At 45.8% G+C, this 19,397-nt stretch overlaps 1 protein-coding gene across 3 annotated transcripts in view; it reads left to right on the forward strand.

Moving 5' to 3' along the window:
- ZFAT (zinc finger and AT-hook domain containing) overlaps positions 1-16,720 on the forward strand; it is an 84,118-nt gene extending 67,398 nt beyond the window's left edge. For 2 of the 3 annotated variants that reach the window (XM_044452871.1, XM_044452868.1), the window contains 4 exons: positions 307-430; positions 2,582-2,712; positions 15,094-15,357; positions 15,714-16,720. In XM_044452871.1, coding sequence (XP_044308806.1) covers positions 307-430; positions 2,582-2,712; positions 15,094-15,339 — 501 coding nt within the window. In that variant the 3' untranslated portion in view covers positions 15,340-15,357; positions 15,714-16,720. The remainder of the gene's footprint in view (positions 1-306; positions 431-2,581; positions 2,713-15,093; positions 15,358-15,713) is intronic. The other variant, XM_044452870.1, reaches the window with a different exon arrangement.
- Positions 16,721-19,397: the final 2,677 nt, after the last annotated feature.

Consider the following 19,397-nt stretch of genomic DNA (forward strand, 5'->3'; position numbering starts at 1 on the left):
TCCTTCCATGGATGACTCAGTCCCCAGCATTTTGCCTGAGCGGCCAAGGCACCATCTGGATGACTCCTTTGCCTGCATCTGCTCAGTTATTTTTGAGATAACAGCAAGGATTCCCCTGTATCTAAATGCAGCATACAAATAAATCAGAGAGTGTGTCTCCATTCAAAGAACTACCACTCAGTCAATGGATAAATACACTGATGCAGCCGGGCTGCTTTGAATGCCATTTCCTCGGTAGGAAAGCAGGTTACAGACCCAGCCAGTCTGTAATTCCCTTTGATCACCAGTCACTGGCTTATTTTGCAGCAGACAACAGAGATTTCCGAAGAAACCCCTACGCAGTATCTGCATATCACAGAAGCAGAGGATATGCAAGGAACTCAGGCTGCCGTTGCTGCTCTGCAGGATCTGCGATATACCTCAGAAAACGGTAACGTGATTTCCTGAAGAAATATTCATGAAATACTCAAAAGCAGATGGTTGGCCAGTAATATTATGGCCATATTGCAGATGGGAGTCAGAGGCTAGCTTGCCTGGTGAGCTTCATAGCCAAGCTAGTCCTGGCTCTTAGGAGCCCTCGTTCAACACCACACAAATGTGGTGTCGCATCAGCAAAAGTGGCTGCACCAGAGAAGTCCTGACCTGTCCTTTTAGCCAACGTTGCAGTTTTGAAACAGAAAGGCGCATCAGCTGCAGTCTGGTGCCACCCACGTCGCTCCCTCCCGGTTCCGTGAACAGCTTCAGATGTTGTGCACACGCAGAGAGAGAGCCAACACAAGGGAGTTGCTTCTGGATATAATGCTTATAATGTAAAGAGGTGTGGCCCTTACATGGGAAGGACGCACTGTCGTTTAGGGAAGGCATTGCAGTGCTTCCATAAGGGAACGTTTATTTTTTAGCACCTTCTGTGTTTTGCCTCATTTGGGTTGTGGGGAGGGATCAAGTCTGAAGATTTGCCTTGTCCCCCCCTCCACTTTTTGACTCTGAAGATGCAAGTTATTTATTTAACAGTACCCTGGCAGAAAAATAGGAAGGGGTACAAGTCATTTGAGCCTCCTTCGATGGCGAAAGCTATTATTTTCCTTGTGCATGAAATGGGGCCAGAGGCACTGTGTGCTTGCTGGATCCGCAGCCGTGAATTGGGCCATAATGCTCAGAGGATCAGATTTGCTACCTCTTAGCACTCCATAGAATGTTCTCCAATTTGAATTCAACCTCTAGACGGAGTCAGAGGGGTTCCCCTTTCCTTGAAAATAAGACTTTAAGGGCATGAGCCCATGCATGCTTGGGTTTCTGTTTCACAGCTGCAGGAATGGATTAATTGCCTTAAAGCATTCACAGAAAAATAGGAAACCAGCAGACAGTTTGTCCTGCAAATAAATGGAGTGACTTTCATTATTTATTAGAAGGATCACTTGGAGCACTTTCGATTAAAGAGTGGATCCTCTTCTTGTCCCGCAATACTTCTGCTTTTCTCTTTTAAGGGGTTTTTCTCAAATATACATTTTGCATTTATAAACAAAACAAAACACAACACAAAACAAAACAACTGCAATAAATAGAGTAGCTTTTAAGGTGTCAAAATGTTGTAAAGTGACCTAGTTCCTTATAAATCTTTGTGGGGCTTCATTCTGCAAAATGGATTCAGACCTGAAACATGAAGACACACGATGATGAAGGAAGCAGGTAGGATCCAGTAAGGAGGAAGTGGGGAAGGATGGAGGAGGCAGGGAACCTCCACGATAGTGTGGCTGAATAGGCAGAGGCAGAGGAGATGAGCTAGAGCAGAAGACAATCTTTAACTTCCATCCGGCCAAGAAGAAAAGAAACACAAGAGGTCATTTTTGACCCCAGACCAGAAGTGCATCAGGCAAGAGCCGCCCTGAGGCTTTGTTGCGATGGGGGCGGCATAGAAATGATTTAAATAAGTAAGTAAGTAAGTATGTAAGTAAGTAAGACAAATGGTGCAGAGGGAAGGCCTTTGCTTGGCTGCATCTTTCTCCCAGAAAGTTTAAGAATGGCTTTCGGCAGGTACAGATAATTTAGGATTTAATCTTTCTTGAAGCTATGCATAACAATAAAATCTGCATAACAATGCTTGGCCTGTTGCCCTTCGCTCTATATCACAGTAGTGTGGTCTGCAAACTTGAGACCATCATAAAAAAGCTTTCTCTTAATTTCATTTGCTAGAAGTGTTATATTAAGCTCTTGATTTCAAAAGAGATTACAGTGACCTTCAGTCAACTTTCTGTTGTCTTTATTCAGGGCCTTTTGTAGGAGGGTATAAAAGTGCCCCACAGAATTTTTCTTCTGCAACAACTTTGGGAACATTCTGTTCCCCCAGCATATTTTGGTTTATGGAAAGCAAACGGTAAAGGAAGGAGGCCAAGGTTTGGGGGAATTTTGCACTACCCAGAGTTTCACAATGCCCGAGAATGGGTAGAGTACTGGTCTATTTATGTGTAAATTTCACAATGGAATATGAGCCGTGGGGAGCTGGTTCCCCGAGATACAGGGTGAAATTAATGTTACCCTGATGTTGGTCATACTAAGGTCCTTCTCCCTGCTTCTTCCTGATAAGGGGGACAACTCGAACCCACGGCTATGAACATCCTGCAGCAAATTATTGAGCTGGGTTCCGAGCCCCATGACGCGGCTGCGGTTGCCTCGGTGGTTGCCATGGCTCCAGGAACTGTTACTGTCCTAAAGCAGGTAAAAAACTATTTCACTCCCTGTTTATGCACGTATGCCTTCAAACCAGGTTTGGTTTCTCTCTCTCTCTCTCTCTCTCTCTCTCCCTCTCCCCCCTCTCGCTCCCTCTCCCTCTCCCCCCACATCCCCCGAACAAAATCTAGAGGTGTAGAATAAGTTGTGATCCTGTCTCTTAGCTCTCCAACTCAGAAGCGAACCAGTATTGTAACACCCCTTTGAACTGCATTTGTTTCTGGAGCAGTAGGAATTTGCAGTAGAAATTCACTCAGTTCTGAATTATGTGCCTAAACCTGAGTAGAATCAAGCAGAATCTATGTAAATTACATGTCTATAGAAAGTTTTACTGTGTGTTGTATATAGAGGTTTGATCTGGGGTTAAAGTTAAGCAGCACACTGGCGAATATGCTGATGGGGCAAACTTATTTAGTGTGGTTAAAATAAAAAGGGATTTTGGAGGATTTGGAATGAACCTCTTCAAACAGGGAGAATGCCCATAAAAATGGCAAATGCAGTTAAACATAAACAAGTGTAAAGTGATGTGTATTGAGAAAAACGTGCAGTAAAAGTTCTGACTATGTATGATTTGATGGGGTCTCAGCTAGTAGAGACTGACAAAAAAAGCATTTTATGGTTGTGGTAGGTCACTAATTGACGTAGTGCTTGGGTCCTCAAACTACGGCCCGCATCCGGCCCGCCAGGCCCATTTATCCGGCCCGTCATAGAGGTTTTGGACTCCCAGCATGCACGCATGCGTGCGTGTGCCCGTGGGGCAAGGCGAGGCGGCAGTTTGCTTGCAAGGAGATCATTTTGGACTTGCTCAGGGAAAAGGATCTCCTTGCAAGCAAGCACGCGCACCCCCCCACCCTGGCCCATGCCCCCCGCCCGCACAGCCTTGGCGGCCCACGCCCCTCACCAGTACCTTTCAACTGGCCCCCTGTTAAAAAAGTTTGAGGACCCCTGATGTGGTGTTTGCATCTGTGTCCTGTCCCAACTCAGGCATGGAAAGCTACCTGTCATGGTGGGACTGACACGTCAGATTCTGAAGTTGAGGCCCTTTTTGAAACGTTTCAAACTCCAAGGTCCTGAGACTCTGCGGGAATTAGATATGGGGCAGAGTAGCCCGAGGGACCACGGGAGGGGACCCTGAAATGGGTAGTTTGTCTGATGGGGAACTGCTGCACCCAAAGAAGTGAATGCAATTGCTGGGCGTCATCATGGGAGAGAAGTCCGGTTGGGTGCCCAGCGGGCAGAGTGGAGGTGCCCTCATTTTCCCAGCGCTCCTCCCTCAAAGGAGAGACACTGGAGGGTTCATAGAGAGAGTCTCCGGTGATGGATGTCAGAGAGGCCTTGGTGTTTCACTAGGCCAAGACTTGCAGCCAGCAAGATAATTGGCAGAGAAACACTGGTGAGATCAAAATTGCCCTGAGGGAGGAGCACCGCTCACAACAGCTGGGGCCCCACCTCACCCTTGCTTCCTCTTCCACTCCACCCCCGCCCCCACCACCTGCGGAGAAACCGCCCCATCAAGCTGCCAGCCAGATTTGATGGGAATTGCTACCAGTTTTGCACCTTCTGGGCTCAAAGTGAGCTGTAAATGCATTTACAGCCCAAAAGTTTACACATGGAACAAATGCTGGGTAAATCTATCTGACCAAATCTATCTATCTATCTATCTATCTATCTATCTATCTACCTACCTACCTACCTACCTACCTACCTACCTACTGCATTTTTCCATATATAAGACAATACTTTTTCTTTAAAATATTTACCTAAAAATGGAGGGGCATCTTATACATGGGGGGGCCAAGAGGAGAACCGTGGGTGCACTCGGGGGGGAGGCAGGCGTGGGTGCGATCGAGGGAGAGACTGGTGCAGGCAGGCAGGCGTGCACGTGCGGGGAGGCAGCAGGCACGCACACACAGGAGCAGCTTGCTCACTTGGAGATTGGTAAAAGTGGGGGGGCATCCTATACATGGGGGCATCTTATCGTCATTAAAATACAGTATCTATCTGAACAAGTCTGTCTGGTAAATCTAACCCACTCCAGTGGGTTTTGTAATCGGCCTCCTGATGGGGCTCGTGGGGAAATGGGCTACTGCCTGTCTGCTGGCCAGTGGTCCCCTTTGGAATAACTACCAGGAATTCACTGCTGCTGTGGGTAGACTTTCTGGAGATGAACTGTGTCAACTCGAGATTCAACATCTTCATCAGGCAAAAGCATCCGTTGCGGATTATACCACTCAATTTCAATTGCTGATGCATGATTTAAATTGGAATGATGCGGCTTATATGGCACAAAACAGAGAGGGACTGCAGGGTGAAATGTTGGACCAGATCAACCGTCCCCAAACTCCCGATCACTCCATGCAAGTGTGTCTTCAAACCGACAGCGATTAGAGGAGTGTATGTTCGAGCGCAAACCCGTCGGATGCTGCTCCCTATCGGTGATGTTTCCACTGCTCCTCTCCTGGCTCCTCCATCTAGCTCAGGCCATCTCCTGGAGCAAGAGCCCATGCCACTGGGGGCAGTGAAGCCTTGCCTTCCTAAGCACAAATGCCCCGGCACCGAGGTGCTGAAATGCGGTCAGGAGGAACATCTGGCTGAAACATGCCCCTGGAATAAGGCAGCAGAAGACTTCGCATCCCAAGCTTGTTAGGCATCCCCCTTATGAGGAAAAATCCCAACACCTGTTTAGCTTAGGGAAAAGGTCAAGTAAAGGGAGATAAGACAGAGTTGTATAGAAGTATGCATGGCATGCAAAAAGTATGTATGGAGAAGTTTTTCTCCCATTCATGATGCTAGAGCCCAGGGTCATCCCATGTATTCGGATGCAGTGTCGTATTTATTCATGTGGTGCAAAGCTAAACTCTGCTGTTTGCTATGCCAGGGTGCAGTCGGGGGCAAGGTCAGGCCAACGGTGGCTTGATACGGGTAACTGAAGAGCAGATCCAACAATCAGCAGGCACACCATGCAGTCTGTTTCTGGGATGGTGCCAACTCCCAGCTCAGAGGGGGTGAGAAGGACTGGAGGTGTTGCTCATCCTGAAAATTCCTGGTGAATCCTTATCTGCTAGAAAGAAAGCTTTGGAGAGGGTTCTCTCTCCCATTCCTCATCCTGGCATCGTACATGACACAAGAGTTGGATGCTGGAGCACTGCTTTGTGATCACTCCTCCCCATGAGCACACTGATGCAGTGGTAGCCTCAGGAAGCCCTGTGCCATGCGCCCACTGCCTTTTCATGTGAAGAAATTGACCTGCTTCACATAATCCTCGCATCCCACCATGGCTTGCACTGTCTTCTGACTTCCATTTTAAATGCAGAAGCCGTGGCAGGTGGACACCATGGCTTGTTGTATCATGCAAACCTGAACACCATGGGTTATACAAGGGTTAAACAAGCCTTACACAACCCTAGAACAATTAACTTATGGTGGCTTGTCATTATGTGCAAACATATCTCCTCCAGAGATGGGGCGTCATGCATAAACAAGTACCTATGTAAATCAGGAGAAGCAATGCAACCGAGAAAATTAACCCACCTCGCCCCTTCCTTCCACTTCAGAATATCAGCCTGTAATGAGGTAGCCATCTAGAGGCTCACTGGAAGCGGTGAGGTTACAAAGTTGTTGCTGAGGACATATTTGATTTGTAGGGGTTAGTTGGATTGAGGAAAAACAAGCTTTTCAGATAGTAACTAAAAGGGTCTTGTTTTCCCTTGATTGTTGCAACAATGAAACACAAGAAAAGAGTATGTTTTTACTCATAAAGAAAAGAGCCTGGCGATTGTGACTTGCACATAAAAACACATTTCAATAAATTGTTTGCGGAGATCCGCAAACATAAGGCAGTTCAACATGAGTCCATACTATAAATGTGTAGTTTTTCTACTGTGAAGACATTGTGAAAAGGATTCTTCAGTTAATTGCCAAATTACTTCCTTTGCAGCTTCTACTGTAAATCTTTGTTTTGGTCACACTGTACTAATCTTCATAGGATGTTTTGTGTTTAAGAAAAGGCTATCTATGGATTGCAGTGTGCAATAAAGCAAATTTATTTATATATGCAGAAGATTGAGAATGGAAAAGATATTTCAGCTTCTTCAGAGCTGCTATTGAACACTGAGAAGCTAATATAGTGTAAAACTCAAAGGATTCTGAAGGACCTGATCCATAACTCTGTTGCATGACTCAGAAATATGTGATGCTGCACTGTTGAACCCATCCCAGTTGGAGCAAAATCAACCCTGCTTTTAGTCCAGAGACACAAACAACCCAGACTGGGGTCAGCAGAGTCATCTGGAAATGGCTGTTAGGGTCACAACTCTGTTGCATCTTTTTTCTGGTTGGTAAGCTCTAATTAGTACAGCCTTTTGACCTCAGCAATGCAAGGATTGTTGCTCTGTCTATGTTAATGTCAGGAAGGGAAAGTTTTTCTTAATTGCATTCTAATATTTTGGTCCACCTGTTCTTTTTATGTCACTTGTGGGGCCAAGTGCCCCAGTTCCATCTGCCACCCCAGCTCAGTGGGGCTCCCCTCTGGGCATTTGTTCACGGGGTGTAGGAGGCTGGTCTGCAGCACCGTTGCATGGCTTCTGGCAGACCAAAAGCATTTCCAGAATTTGCCTCACAGTTTCTGCTCGTCCTCACTGCTCAGATCCTCATTCTGTCCTTTTTTCCATGCTTCCCAGTTCCCCAGGGTGTCTCTGCCCAGCAGAAGTGATGAGTCAGGGAATCAAGTTGGCAGCCTGAGAGAACCAAATTAGCTGAGAAGGACGTGAACGATTCCTTGGCTAGCCTTGCAGAAACTCAATTAAGTTGAGCTAAATAAATGCCCAGACGATTCTTTGTTGCTGGATTCCCAGCTTCCTAAAATACATTGTTGAAACACAAGTATGTGCATTTAGTCCAGTTCTAATGGACTGGCAAAGAAACGGGATCCAGTTTCACCAGTTATGTTTGCAAATTTCATTTCTAAAGTGGAACACAATACTTTAGAAAGCAAAGGGAATGAGGGATGCAGAAGGCTTCCCGATACTGAGTCAGGGAATGCGCCACATGGACCGGCACTGTCAACATGAACTGTCAGTGCTTCTCCAGGGTTCCGGTTTTATTTTCCAATTTATATATCCTGCCTTTTCCTACAAAGGGCTCAAGGCAGCTTACGTCTCCTCCTCCATCTTATCCCCACAACAACAACCCTGTGAGGTAGGTTGGGCTGAGAGTCTGTGACTGGCCCAGAGTCACCCAGGTGAGTGGGTTCCAGGCCGGATAGTTTCTGGAGCAACTGTGGAGCGCACCTGCAGCCTTTCACCTGCAGAGCTTGTGCTGAAACATAGTCCTTTCAGGAGCATCATGGAATCAGCAGGAACCACGCTTGATCTCAGCCTCTTTGAAGATGTTGAAAAATAGATCTTATCACAGAGTTGTAGAATGTGCAAACAAGGCCACCAAAAATGATCCTGAGAATGGACCGTCTTCCTCGTTTAATTTAACTTGGGGTGAAAAAGACAAAGGGAAGCAAAATTTATAAAAGAATGAATGTTCTAAATAATATATAATGGCTTGCCCATTCTCAGAAACCAAAACCTTGAGGCCATCCCACCTATGTCATTTTTCTACAAAGGTGTAAAAAAGTGGCTATTTCCTTACTGTAAATTTCTGTTCTCTGGCCGTTCATTCACTCCTCTAGAACTATGAAGGCATGGCACCACTTCTTTGGTTACTTCCAGACTAGACTAAAACACTCAAGGGCCTCTTCTTCCATGATGCTGTGAGCAAATCCCTACCATGCCAAGTGGCTGCCAAAGCATCAACTCAGCTGTCATAATTTTGACATTCTGAAATAGTTGCATGAGAAAGAAGACCTTGGAAAAAGGAACTACCGCCATCCAACATACAACAAAGGCAGAAGAGTGATCTTAGTCAACACCTCTCAGTTGCTGGATTTAAAGAAATACCTTCCAGGCTTAGAAAACAGATACTCAGTGCAAGAATAATTCCCTTTTCTCCTGGGGTTCCCAAACGGCATTTGTTCACTTCAAGATTTTCAGGAGTAGAAGTGAATAAGAAGAGCATCCCGCCCAGGTCAGCACTGTGCCATCAGAAGCTTCTGCAGCACCTTCCTAGCAGATGCCACATCTGCAGGAGAAGTTTATTTTGTAGTGCTTAGTGCGTCATGTTTTGAGAATCATGTTCTACAAATGCCTTTGAGAGGAACATTTCCCTCAAGAAACTACAGCTGGTGCCCCCTGTGGCCCAAGATCTCTTTGGGTGGCTGCTTCTCCAGACTCTGGTAAGCTAAACAAGGATGCCAGATCTGGGACAACTCTAGAAGGGTTCCCAGCTGAAGAAGACTGTCCCACACTGTCATTGCTTTCAGTTCTGTGAGCAGGAGAGCGTTCCTTTTCCCACTGGTTCCAGCAATGTGTGGTAAAGCCCAGGAGACCTAGGGTGAGTATGAACCCCCTTCACTTCATGTTGCCCAGCTGTGCTGAACACCAGAACCATACCCTGGAAGGTTGCTGAGCCAAAGCTTCATCCCTCCATGGTGCATTGCTTCTTGGTGAAAGCAACAGTGCTGCTGCTCCAGAGGTCCTCCATGTGACACAGGGGAAGGTTCTGTCCCATCCTTGTCTTGCTAACAAGTGGAAGGAGTTGGCTGCCAAGCAGCACTGATGGCTGCTCTCCTCCTGTGTTTCTTCTGTGGCATTCCTAGTAGCTACAGGCTTAGTAACCAAAGAAGAATCATGATGGAAGCTGTCATGCAGAGATCAGCAATCGCCCAACTGTTATTGGGTGGAGGCTGGGCCTCAAAGAAGCACAAGAACGTGGCAGAAGATATCTCTCGCCCAACCCTTGTTGGCTTTTCCTACTTGGTTGCCTGCTTTGCTCAGATCTGGATGCTAAGCATGGAAGTTCTCCAAGGGATGGCGGAGAATCATGAGGAATGAAGGGCTCTTGCCCGGTAGAGAAGCATCAGGGAAACCTGGATCTAAACCCAGGATCTGATATACGTGCTCTGCTCTGCTCTGCGTGGCATGGACACCCTTCTACCCAAGCTGCCATAGTGTTTTGACAAGTCTCATTTAGGGTTCATGTTCCACCTTCCAGATTGGGTCTGCTCAGCAGCAACAGTTAACAGGAAAAGAAAGAAAAGAAGCACCCGTACTAATTTCACCTTGGGAGATGTAATTCTTTGAGAATCCATTCTTGTCCATTTGTAATCATTTAGGATTCCTCTGTGTTTGCTGTGAAATGATTTTAAAGCCTGTGTTTTGTGCGTGTCTTTTCCCTTGGAACGGTATTCCGCTGCTCTCATAGACCTGTGACCTTCAGCTACTCCGATGAGTAGCAAGAATGAAAAATATTCAAGGTCTCTGCATCTATCACTGTCGTTCGCCTCTACCTCTCCACCCTTATCCTCTGATTGTCTTACCAAGCCTGTGCATAGCAGCAGCGGAGCACCAAAAAGTTAGGCAGGGAAGGGGGGCAGAGTGCACACCCCCCCTTCCCTGCATGTTCCAGTTCATGTAAAGCAGGAGTGGGGAACATGTGACTCTCGAGAGGTTGTTGGACTGCAGTTCCCATCATCCCTCACCACTGGCTGTGCTGGTTCAGACTGATGGGAGTTGTAATGCAACTGTCTGAAGGGTGACATATTTTCTTCCATGAAGACTAAGAACGCCCCTTCACACAAACTCCCACACTGTAGGCAAAGGGGATAGACATTGGACGACCCCTCAGATCTTGTTTGACACTGAGTCATAAACATTTGGGCCAGGTGAGCATCCAGCTTCTCAGCTTCTTGCGAAACCCCCGACGTTCCTCTATTTTGGAAGTCTGACGTTTGTCCCTTAGCTAAGAGAATCCTTAAGCTCATCCTGCCCTTATCCCATCTGCATCATCTTTCCAGTTTTTATCTGTATTTTAAACCTTTTATTGGTACTGTTCGCTATCTGTTCCTCCCCGCTGTCACCCTGCTTCTTCCTGGAAAGGCCTGTGCAAACTGCTTACTTAATAAAAGAAATACTTGCTCTTATGAACAAGAGCTTTGCAGTGAGAGGGCAAAAGTCTGGAGTTGCAGCAGCCATGACACAGTTTGCCACATACTGTACAATTAGAATTTTGTGCAAGGTGAAATAAAGACGAATTGGTAGCATCTGTCATTCCATGGATGCTTCTGTTTTGGAGGTAGGGGAGCTGGATGTAAAAGAAACATTTTGGAATGATGGCACCCAGTTGATCAATCCAATAATAAACAGGTAGGAATATGTAAATTTTGAGCTGATTTGAAGTGTGTCTACCCTGAGAAACGCAACGATTTGTCATTCTAAGAGGATTATAGAGAGATGTCCACCAGAGAGAAAGGAAAAAGGACGCTCCATGAGTAACAGCAGTTAATCATTTTTCCTTGAATGACAAAGTCAATAAAAACATATGGATAAAGGCAGGTAGGAAAGCTGTTAACTTGCTTTATTGGCCATTTTCGTTTCAAGTGAATATAAAATTGAATAAGCATTCAGTTTGGTGCCCTTGCACCAAATGAGATTCTGGTTTCATTTTGCTCCTGCGTCGACAGCATTTTTATTTATGTTCCTTGCCTTGTTATTTATTTGCACATTTAAAATTACATGCAGCTTTCAACTAAAACAAGCCAGTTTCAACTCCCATTCAAGCTACATTATACGTGTTTGCAGGTCACAAACGAATTTAATGTCACTTTCTCCTGAGTGGCGAGCTTCATCACCTTAGAGACTGTGCGCGCACTGCAGAGTGTCATTTGCAGGAGGGACAGGAAATCTGATTTGCGGGGCCATGTATAAAACTCAGCAACCCTCCCCCACCCCCCCGAACGCACAAAGATGTTGAAATTCCACCACCAGTAGCAAGGTGGTTTGCATCCAAATAAATAGTGAGAGAAGGAGAGGAAGGGTTGCGCTCCAAGTTCACTGGTCTGTTTTTTACCGTTTGGCTACCTTAATATTATTAATAGAACAATATTATTCTATGTGTGTGACCTGTACAAATTTGGGTTCTCTTAGATGTTTACCATGTGGATGTCAAAAAAGGGCACAGGTGGGAAAATTGGTGCCCATCCCTTTTGGGATTTGTGTTGGCCTCATGGTGTTGCAACCACATTAAAGTATCTGCTCAGTAGTGTGGTATCTAAATATTCTCATTACTGGGTGACTAGAGGCTCTGTTGTAGCCTCAGGGAAGTGGTGGCATAGCCTGTGGAGCAGATCTGGGGAGGGGAAAGGGAATTTTGTTCCCCCATCGTCCCTTTCCTATTTGGTACAACCACTCTTTAAAAGTCAGCCTTATAGCGAGTATGGAAGGGACTTGGTGATGGTGAGAGGAGAGGAGAGGCGCCCGTTCAAGAGGTGTTTTGCATGGGCTGGCACTCGGCTTCTGGGCGCAATTCAGAACTGAGGTGGCCCTCGGAAAGAAGGAAGGGTCCCTTTTCGCATCCTCCTCTCTTGCCTGCTTATACAACTGCATCAGAGAGGTTGCATCTCATTGCTGTCACGTCTGACCCCAGGAAAGCCCCGGAAAGGTGCCTCTTGGAGTCTTGGCTGCACCAGCACCCTCCTGCCTTCTCAGCCAGCAATCGCCTGTGCAGATCTGCCATTTCCCCTTCCTTGTTCTTGCTTCGGCCATGGCATGGTGTGTGCATGGGTTTCTTTCCATGAAAATGTTGGTTCCATTTGCTTTCGGGGGACTGGCGATCTGGACTGCACGGCAATGCGCCCCTCTGAAAGGTCTGCCCTTCAGAATCCTCTGGCAACTCCAAGGCACCGTGTAGGTCACAGTTCAGATGTGAAAATGGCGGGGCGGGGGAGAAATGGGCACCACCAGAAACCCCCCTAGCCAGTCACTGTTTGTGTTTTCAATAAAGCAATATCAGTAACATTTAAAATGGATTTTCTGGTTTAGATCAGAATTTTTGTAGTGCATCCCAGTAACCCTTTCCTGGAGGGTAATCTAGTCTTCCTTCCTCATCTTGCAGGTAGTGGCTGGAGTGGGAAGTGAGCTGGGGACATCCTCTTAGTTGCAGTGCTCTGCATTTTCATGGCTCTATTTCCTGCTGATTTTATGAGCTTGGGAGGGACAGGACGGGACACTTGAGGAGCTGCTTGATCAATGGCGGTTGGCCTTGGCCACTAAATTGAGCAGCGGCATTCAAAGCCATTATGCCAGAAAGCCATTTGCCATGGGGCAGCAGCCTAGGGTAGAGCGGCCGCCTTAACGCCTCTCTTGCTGTGAAGGCATCTGCCAGGACACCCGGGAAGTGGGCAGCTGCCTGAGAGGATCCAGCAGGGCGCTCTTTGCATCCTCCAATAAATGCAGTCGGGAGAGAGTGATTAACTTGTCTCTGTCACAAAGCCAACATGCTAATAATTTGTTTCCCCCGTTTATTCTACTGATGCGGGTATTTATCTGGGCTGCCACATGCCTTTATGCTTTTGACCCAGTGACCTAGCATGCTGCCAGCTCCGTGCTGCTGCTCATTGATCTTAGAAGCGGGGAATCTAAAGTAAGCTGACGCCGTGTGCAGTGTCTATCGCAGATCGAATGCCTTCGCCCATGCAGCTTATCGGTTGCTGTCGGTCATGGCAGCATGATGTGTTGGGTTTTCCAGAGCTCCGGCATCCAGTGTTCTCCTGACTCTTTCGGTTCAAATTAAGCAGGAACCAAGCCTGGATAAAAGATATTCCTACTCCTGGCAAAAGAAGAAGCCAACCTAAATCAATTAAATGGCACCGCTAGCTTGGCATATACTGATCAATGTACACATAAAATGGCCTTCTGTTTACCACAGCTGTGTCATAGAACAACCCTTTCAGCACAAAACAATTGCATTTTTCTTTTCTCCAGAAAAATGATTATTACTCCCTTTCTTTTTGTTTTCCCTCTCCCCCGTGCTCATGCTTCATAGCTATTACTGTTTCAGAAAGCAGACTTCTTCTAAATGAAGGGTGCCTTGGGCCATTTTTTTTGATATTTCCATTACTGGCCTGATGGGCACTAAGTTTATATGTGCTCAACGAGGGGCATTATTGGAGAAGCTGATTTTCCCCCTTTCTGTTTTAAGATATACATTTTAGCAATTGCAAATACATGAATAAACATCTACAGTAAAGCTGGCTGAAACATGGGGAGTTGCTAGTTTTTAACAAGAAGTAGTCCATAAAGTTGTTCATGTTGATGCAAGAGGAATAATGTCGTATTTATGCCCACATGCTTTAGATTATGGGGAATCTTGTGATTTGCAGCTCACTTGGGGCAAATAGCCCTGGGGACCACACAGATGGCAAACCAGTTGCTCCATGGGAGGCAGCAGGAAGAGAAGTCGTGTCACTAGAACATAAATTAGTGCTCAGCTTCTCCATAAGGTCCTTATATGACCCATTCTCTGCTGTCCACCCAAACTTTGACAAGAAAGAACTAACGGCTTGAGAAGCTGTCAAGGCGGGGCTCAGAATATACCATTACAAATGTGCAGAAGGAGTTAACAGTTGGGATGTGATTTCAACAAAGATTAAATCTGAAATCAGTATAACTTCCTTCCGGACTTGTCTTTTTTCTGACATGGGATGCAACTAGCATTATGGATATAGCCTTGGGATTTGGGCTGGCATGACTGTAGTTCCAGCCCCTACTTAATAATGAACCCACTGGATGATCTTGAGATGGGAACACTCACATGTCTCTTCTCCCACCTTTCTCAGTCTCACCTGGTTGCTGTAAGCATAGAATGATGGGGGTAAGGAACTGTGAACACACTGACCTCACTGGAAGAGGAGTAGGATTTCTAAAAATGTACGAAAAATACCAATAACTGAAGTGGTGGCCAGTCTGTACCACAAAGCAAATCTGAAACACAAGATTGAGCCTCTCTGGTCTACCCTGTGTCCCTTGGGAAAGCAGTGGCCAGGTGTGCCACAGGGTCACCACCTGTGATTCAGCAAGGGGACCCTCTTTTAGGAATTAGACCATCCTGTTAGATGGCCAGCAATGGAATCTCTGTGCACTTACTAGAAATCTGTGATTTTTCATTAGAGATCTGTTTCACGGGTCATCTTTTCCTGCAGGCTGTACAGCGGAGCCAGTGCAACCCAACAGTTGTGCTTCTGGCCATGTGGGAGCTCAGTAAACGTTTTGCTTTTGCTGCGGGTTGTCAGGTACCCAGCAGGCTCCATTACATGGCTGGATAGCAGCATTTGGCGTAGTGAGTCTCCCAGAGTACCATCAGTTTATGAACTACATGGCGCTGTCATTTGCTTTTATGTCTTCTTGCTCTTCATGTTAGCTGTAGCACAGCACCACCGACATTCATGCTGCTGATCCCTTTTTAACTGCCGCCATCTCCATGCAGGTGACAGAAGAGGAACAATCGGCCAATCACACTGTGATGATTCAGGAAACGTTGCAGCAGGCGTCTGTCGAGCTGGCCGAACAGCATCACCTGGTTGTCTCTTCTGATGACGTGGAAGGGATTGGGACAGTGACTGTCTACACACAGGGAGGAGAGGCCTCCGAACTTATCGTTTATGTGCAGGAAGCCATGCAGCCCCTGGAAGAGGTAGCAGAGGAGCGAGACGAGTCCGCACCGAAGATCTAGAGAAAATCTCCACGGGAGGTAAGCCTTCTGGTCTTGCCAAATCAAAATGCATTTCATATTCCAGTTTAGGTTTAATGCATCTCCCAAATGGAGCCTCATACAGCTGCTGGTCCATTACATGTTTGCCCTCGGCAGATGTGTGGGTGGTTATTGATTAGGCCAGTGGCTTTTTGCCCATGGGTGTTTTGGTGCACACTGAGCCATTCACAGCTCCCTTTTAAGAAGCACTCTTGTTTTTACACTAAAAAAAGCTCTGCCTCTTAGAAGAAACTTTTAAAGCTGCAGCCTGCATAGCTACAGAGAGATGGATTGTTATAACTACTTCCTTCTGGGTTTTTTTTTTAAACCAACTTGTATTATCCCCATGACAATAGGCAAAACCAAGAGAAGCAACCAGTTGCAACTTCAGAAAGCACTTAATACGTGTGTGTCTTTCATTTATGCACTTTAAGAAGACTGCAGACTGAAAAATGGACACTTTAAATGGCTGTCTGGAAAGCTCAGATGTTCAGGCTCACAGAGGATGATGGTGTGAAATGAGAAGCCATGTGGTGAAGCTGTGGTCAAGAATATGGTCCATCTGGAACTCAAGTCAAGGTGTCTGTCCACTTGTTGGAAAAGGCAATCAGACTTTAGCCTATCCATGCTCACCTGTTCTTTAATGTTTGCTTCTGCATGGTCTAAAACAAAACACAGCAATCGGCCGTTTTCCCCTTCCAAATGAGAGTTTTGCTTTATTTATCACTGTGAATTGTCAAAAACCCAAGATTATTACCAAGAGAATGACTGGGTTTGCACAATCAGGGAAAAAAATGAACTGCTGTAGTTAATTTTCCTGCCCTGCTCATGCCAGTCATTGGTTGGAGAATGACCAGGAATACCCTCATCAGGCATTGGTATCTTGCATTATCCAAACCCAGCATGAGTGGGTGAGTTTACAAACTACCCCGGAACCTATGGCTTGTTCTAGGGTTTCAGGGTAAACCACCCCTTCCCTCTCCAGGTTCAGGCAGCACAACAAGCCATGTCCAGAATTAGGGTAATTCTGCATCATGCAACCAGCATGTTCAAACAAGGAAAAGAAAGTACAGAGGTTTATTTCCCCAGTCCAGTCATGCAGAACCACCCATCTGTGTCCTGTTATCTCTCATGTACCTTTTAATCTCAAGCCCAGGAATCTGAATTGGTAAGTGCTTGCAAAGCATACCAAAATTTCATCGGGATGAGATCTGATGTAACATGCAAGTCAAAAGCTCCTGCCACAGTGTGTCTTTCAGGTGTATAGTCCCTGCACAAGTGCAAGTATTTTATGGTTACAACATATTTTGGACAGATATATTAGAAATATATACTGGAGCTCTCCCTCCCTCCCTCCCTCCCTCCCTCCCTCCCTCCCTGTTTCATTACCAACTTTTTCTCTTTGCAAGCAAAAGCAATAACTTCAGAAATATATTTTAAGAATTATTCAGCTTCCACACATGCTGCAGGGTTTTCTGTCTGTCATGACCTACAATGGATGCCATCTTGAGGCATTGAGAAGCAGAATAAAGCCAAGAAAACTGCAGAAGCTGCAGTGCGAAACTGGCATTTTTAGGTCCTGTTTTCCCAGCCTGGCAAATGTTGAGCATTTTCTCTCCTGGAAGCACAACTCTGCAGCCTGAGCCTGCATCGATCACTGTTCCGTCTCGATGAGACCCAGACCATCTGCAGAGCTCCCAATCCTTTTCTATCTCTGTTTAAATAGTGAGAGTGACATCTGCTATGAAGATGCACCAAAAGTGTGAATCTAAGAATCCCGATATGCACAGTTTTACAGGGTGTCTCCTACAAAGGGTTCTGCACTTGTCACTTGATGGGGAAACAGAGTGTTCTTGGGCAAGTTTCTATTCACATAGGTATTTTTCAGTGGCAACCAGTCATTGAGATGTTGATGGCTCTTCTGGTAGATGTTCCAGTTGTAGCCCTAACTTGCAAACCACACAGAGATCAAGCAGGATAGAATTTTAAAATTCCTACTGCTGTTCTGTGGATTCTTTCAGTCTTTCCTCCAGTTGTTCCTGTTCATTTGGATCCAGATTTATGATGGATCAGCTCGCCTTGGCAAAACAGTCTTTCTCACTCCCTGCTTCCCATGGCAGTCCCTCAAACCCCTTGAAAATGCTACACACAGAGCCAGGAGACTCTGCTAAGTGGTATGTGGGGGTGGAGGCAACATCCCCCCCCCGCAGTTGGTACCTTCCATAAGAGGAGCCCTTACTTTAGCAGAAGGCACCTGGCTAAGTGTACACCCCTGTTGTAGGTGTTGTTATCCCATGATGATGGATATACACCACAGCACCAGCCTCTGGAAGGAGTGAGAGAAATGGCATCGGGCAACTCATAGCTGCCTGTGGGGAGAGGTGGCCAAACCGACTTGTCATGATCTGATGAGCTACACCCTATTTCATGGGGCCTGATATGTAACAGATAGGAACAACAGAAAACAATACATACATGGCCAGTGGACCAGTAGCTCCACCCACTCTACAAACGCTAAAAGGTTCCTTCCGGCAATTGGGGACTCGTATAATAATCAGGCCGCACATTTTGAACCTGAGTGCACACAAAATATATTCAACTTTTAAGCGGTGATATGATTTGTGCATCGCACACATTTCTTTAAGCCACTGTGTTTCCCCACAGTGAACATGGAAGAGCCAACCAAGAAAATGTATTTTATGTGTATATATTTTACAATAGAGACTTTTTGTAGACAAGTTTGAAATGCAGTGTTTGAATTGGCACTAAGTGTTTGCAAAATCAAAATAAATTCTTCCTCTTGACTTGAATCTGTAGAAGGCCCATATATTCTAATAAATCCTGGATGAGAACACGTACTGCATAATATGTGAGTTGATTGTGCTGCTCTCTGGTGTACCTCTGATTTAAAAATATATAATAAATTGTGATTTTAAATGTTTCTCGGTTAAAATAGAGTATAATTTTTCTAGCTTTCTAAACAAAATCTGCTGGATGTCATCCATCAATGCAAAATCTGCTCTGAAGCCTAAGGGCACATTCTTAGTGTGTACAAAAATGTCTGTAAAGGTAATGAACTCGTTGCTTGAAGGGAATACAAAGTGAATTGGAAGACGGCTTATCATCAGCACCTGTTGTCACAGTGTTCTCCATGGTTTTTGTACATCTCAGTTATTTTGGGGTGGTCGGGGGATTGCATCTGAGCTATAAAAATATTAGTAACTCAAACATGTATAATATGGTCGCTGTGCATAAAATTAGAGAAATCCAACCAATGCTTTCCTCCCCACTACAGGCACCCAACCCAGTAAATCCCTTTTCAAGTCTTCACTTGCCTAAAGGAGGTTCCTCTGCAGTGATGCAAAGCTACTCTTGAAAACCTTTCCATGTCTTTGTTTAGGAACCAGCCCTCCTAACAGGACTGTCATTTTGTGTGTATGGGATAGGGAAGGCTTCAGGAATGCTAAGCTTTGGGAATGTGGACTGATACCTAAAGGTACCTGGAAATGGTGCAGGAATCCAGTGCAAAGCATTGTAATGAAAGGATTCCTGTCAAATCGGTTACTGACCAATGGGAAAGGAGGATCTGAGGTCATGCCAAATGAGTCGTTACTGCTTCATGTCTTCAGCAGGGTCTTGAATGGCAGCAGAATGGTGTGCTGACCACATTTCTCTGTAGGTAAACAAGCAACTACCAGGTGACCATTCACTCGGGTTAGGCTGTTACTGTTGAAACTTTCTGCCTAAGTGTATGATGTGGCCCTTCCATCCCACTTGCCATTTTCCCACTCGGGATCTGAAACAAGATGCACCAAATGGGGGCTTTCAGTATGATTTGGGAGTGATTGTTACATTCATCCAAGCACAGTGGTAGCAAATGTTGCCTGTAGTACTTGCTTAACTGTACTTCTTGCACTTCCAGTCCCACTTGGGAGGTCACAGCTGGCTCTCTGACCTCACTTTCTGGTCGGAGCTGGCTCTCTGACCTCAGGGGACCCTCCTTCTGACTTTGCAAGCAGCACGCTTCTTTTCTGTGCCAG

The sequence above is a fragment of the Varanus komodoensis genome, unplaced genomic scaffold (assembly GCF_004798865.1).
Source record: "Varanus komodoensis strain SLA01 unplaced genomic scaffold, ASM479886v1 scaffold75, whole genome shotgun sequence".
NCBI classification, from domain to species: Eukaryota; Metazoa; Chordata; class Lepidosauria; order Squamata; family Varanidae; genus Varanus; species Varanus komodoensis.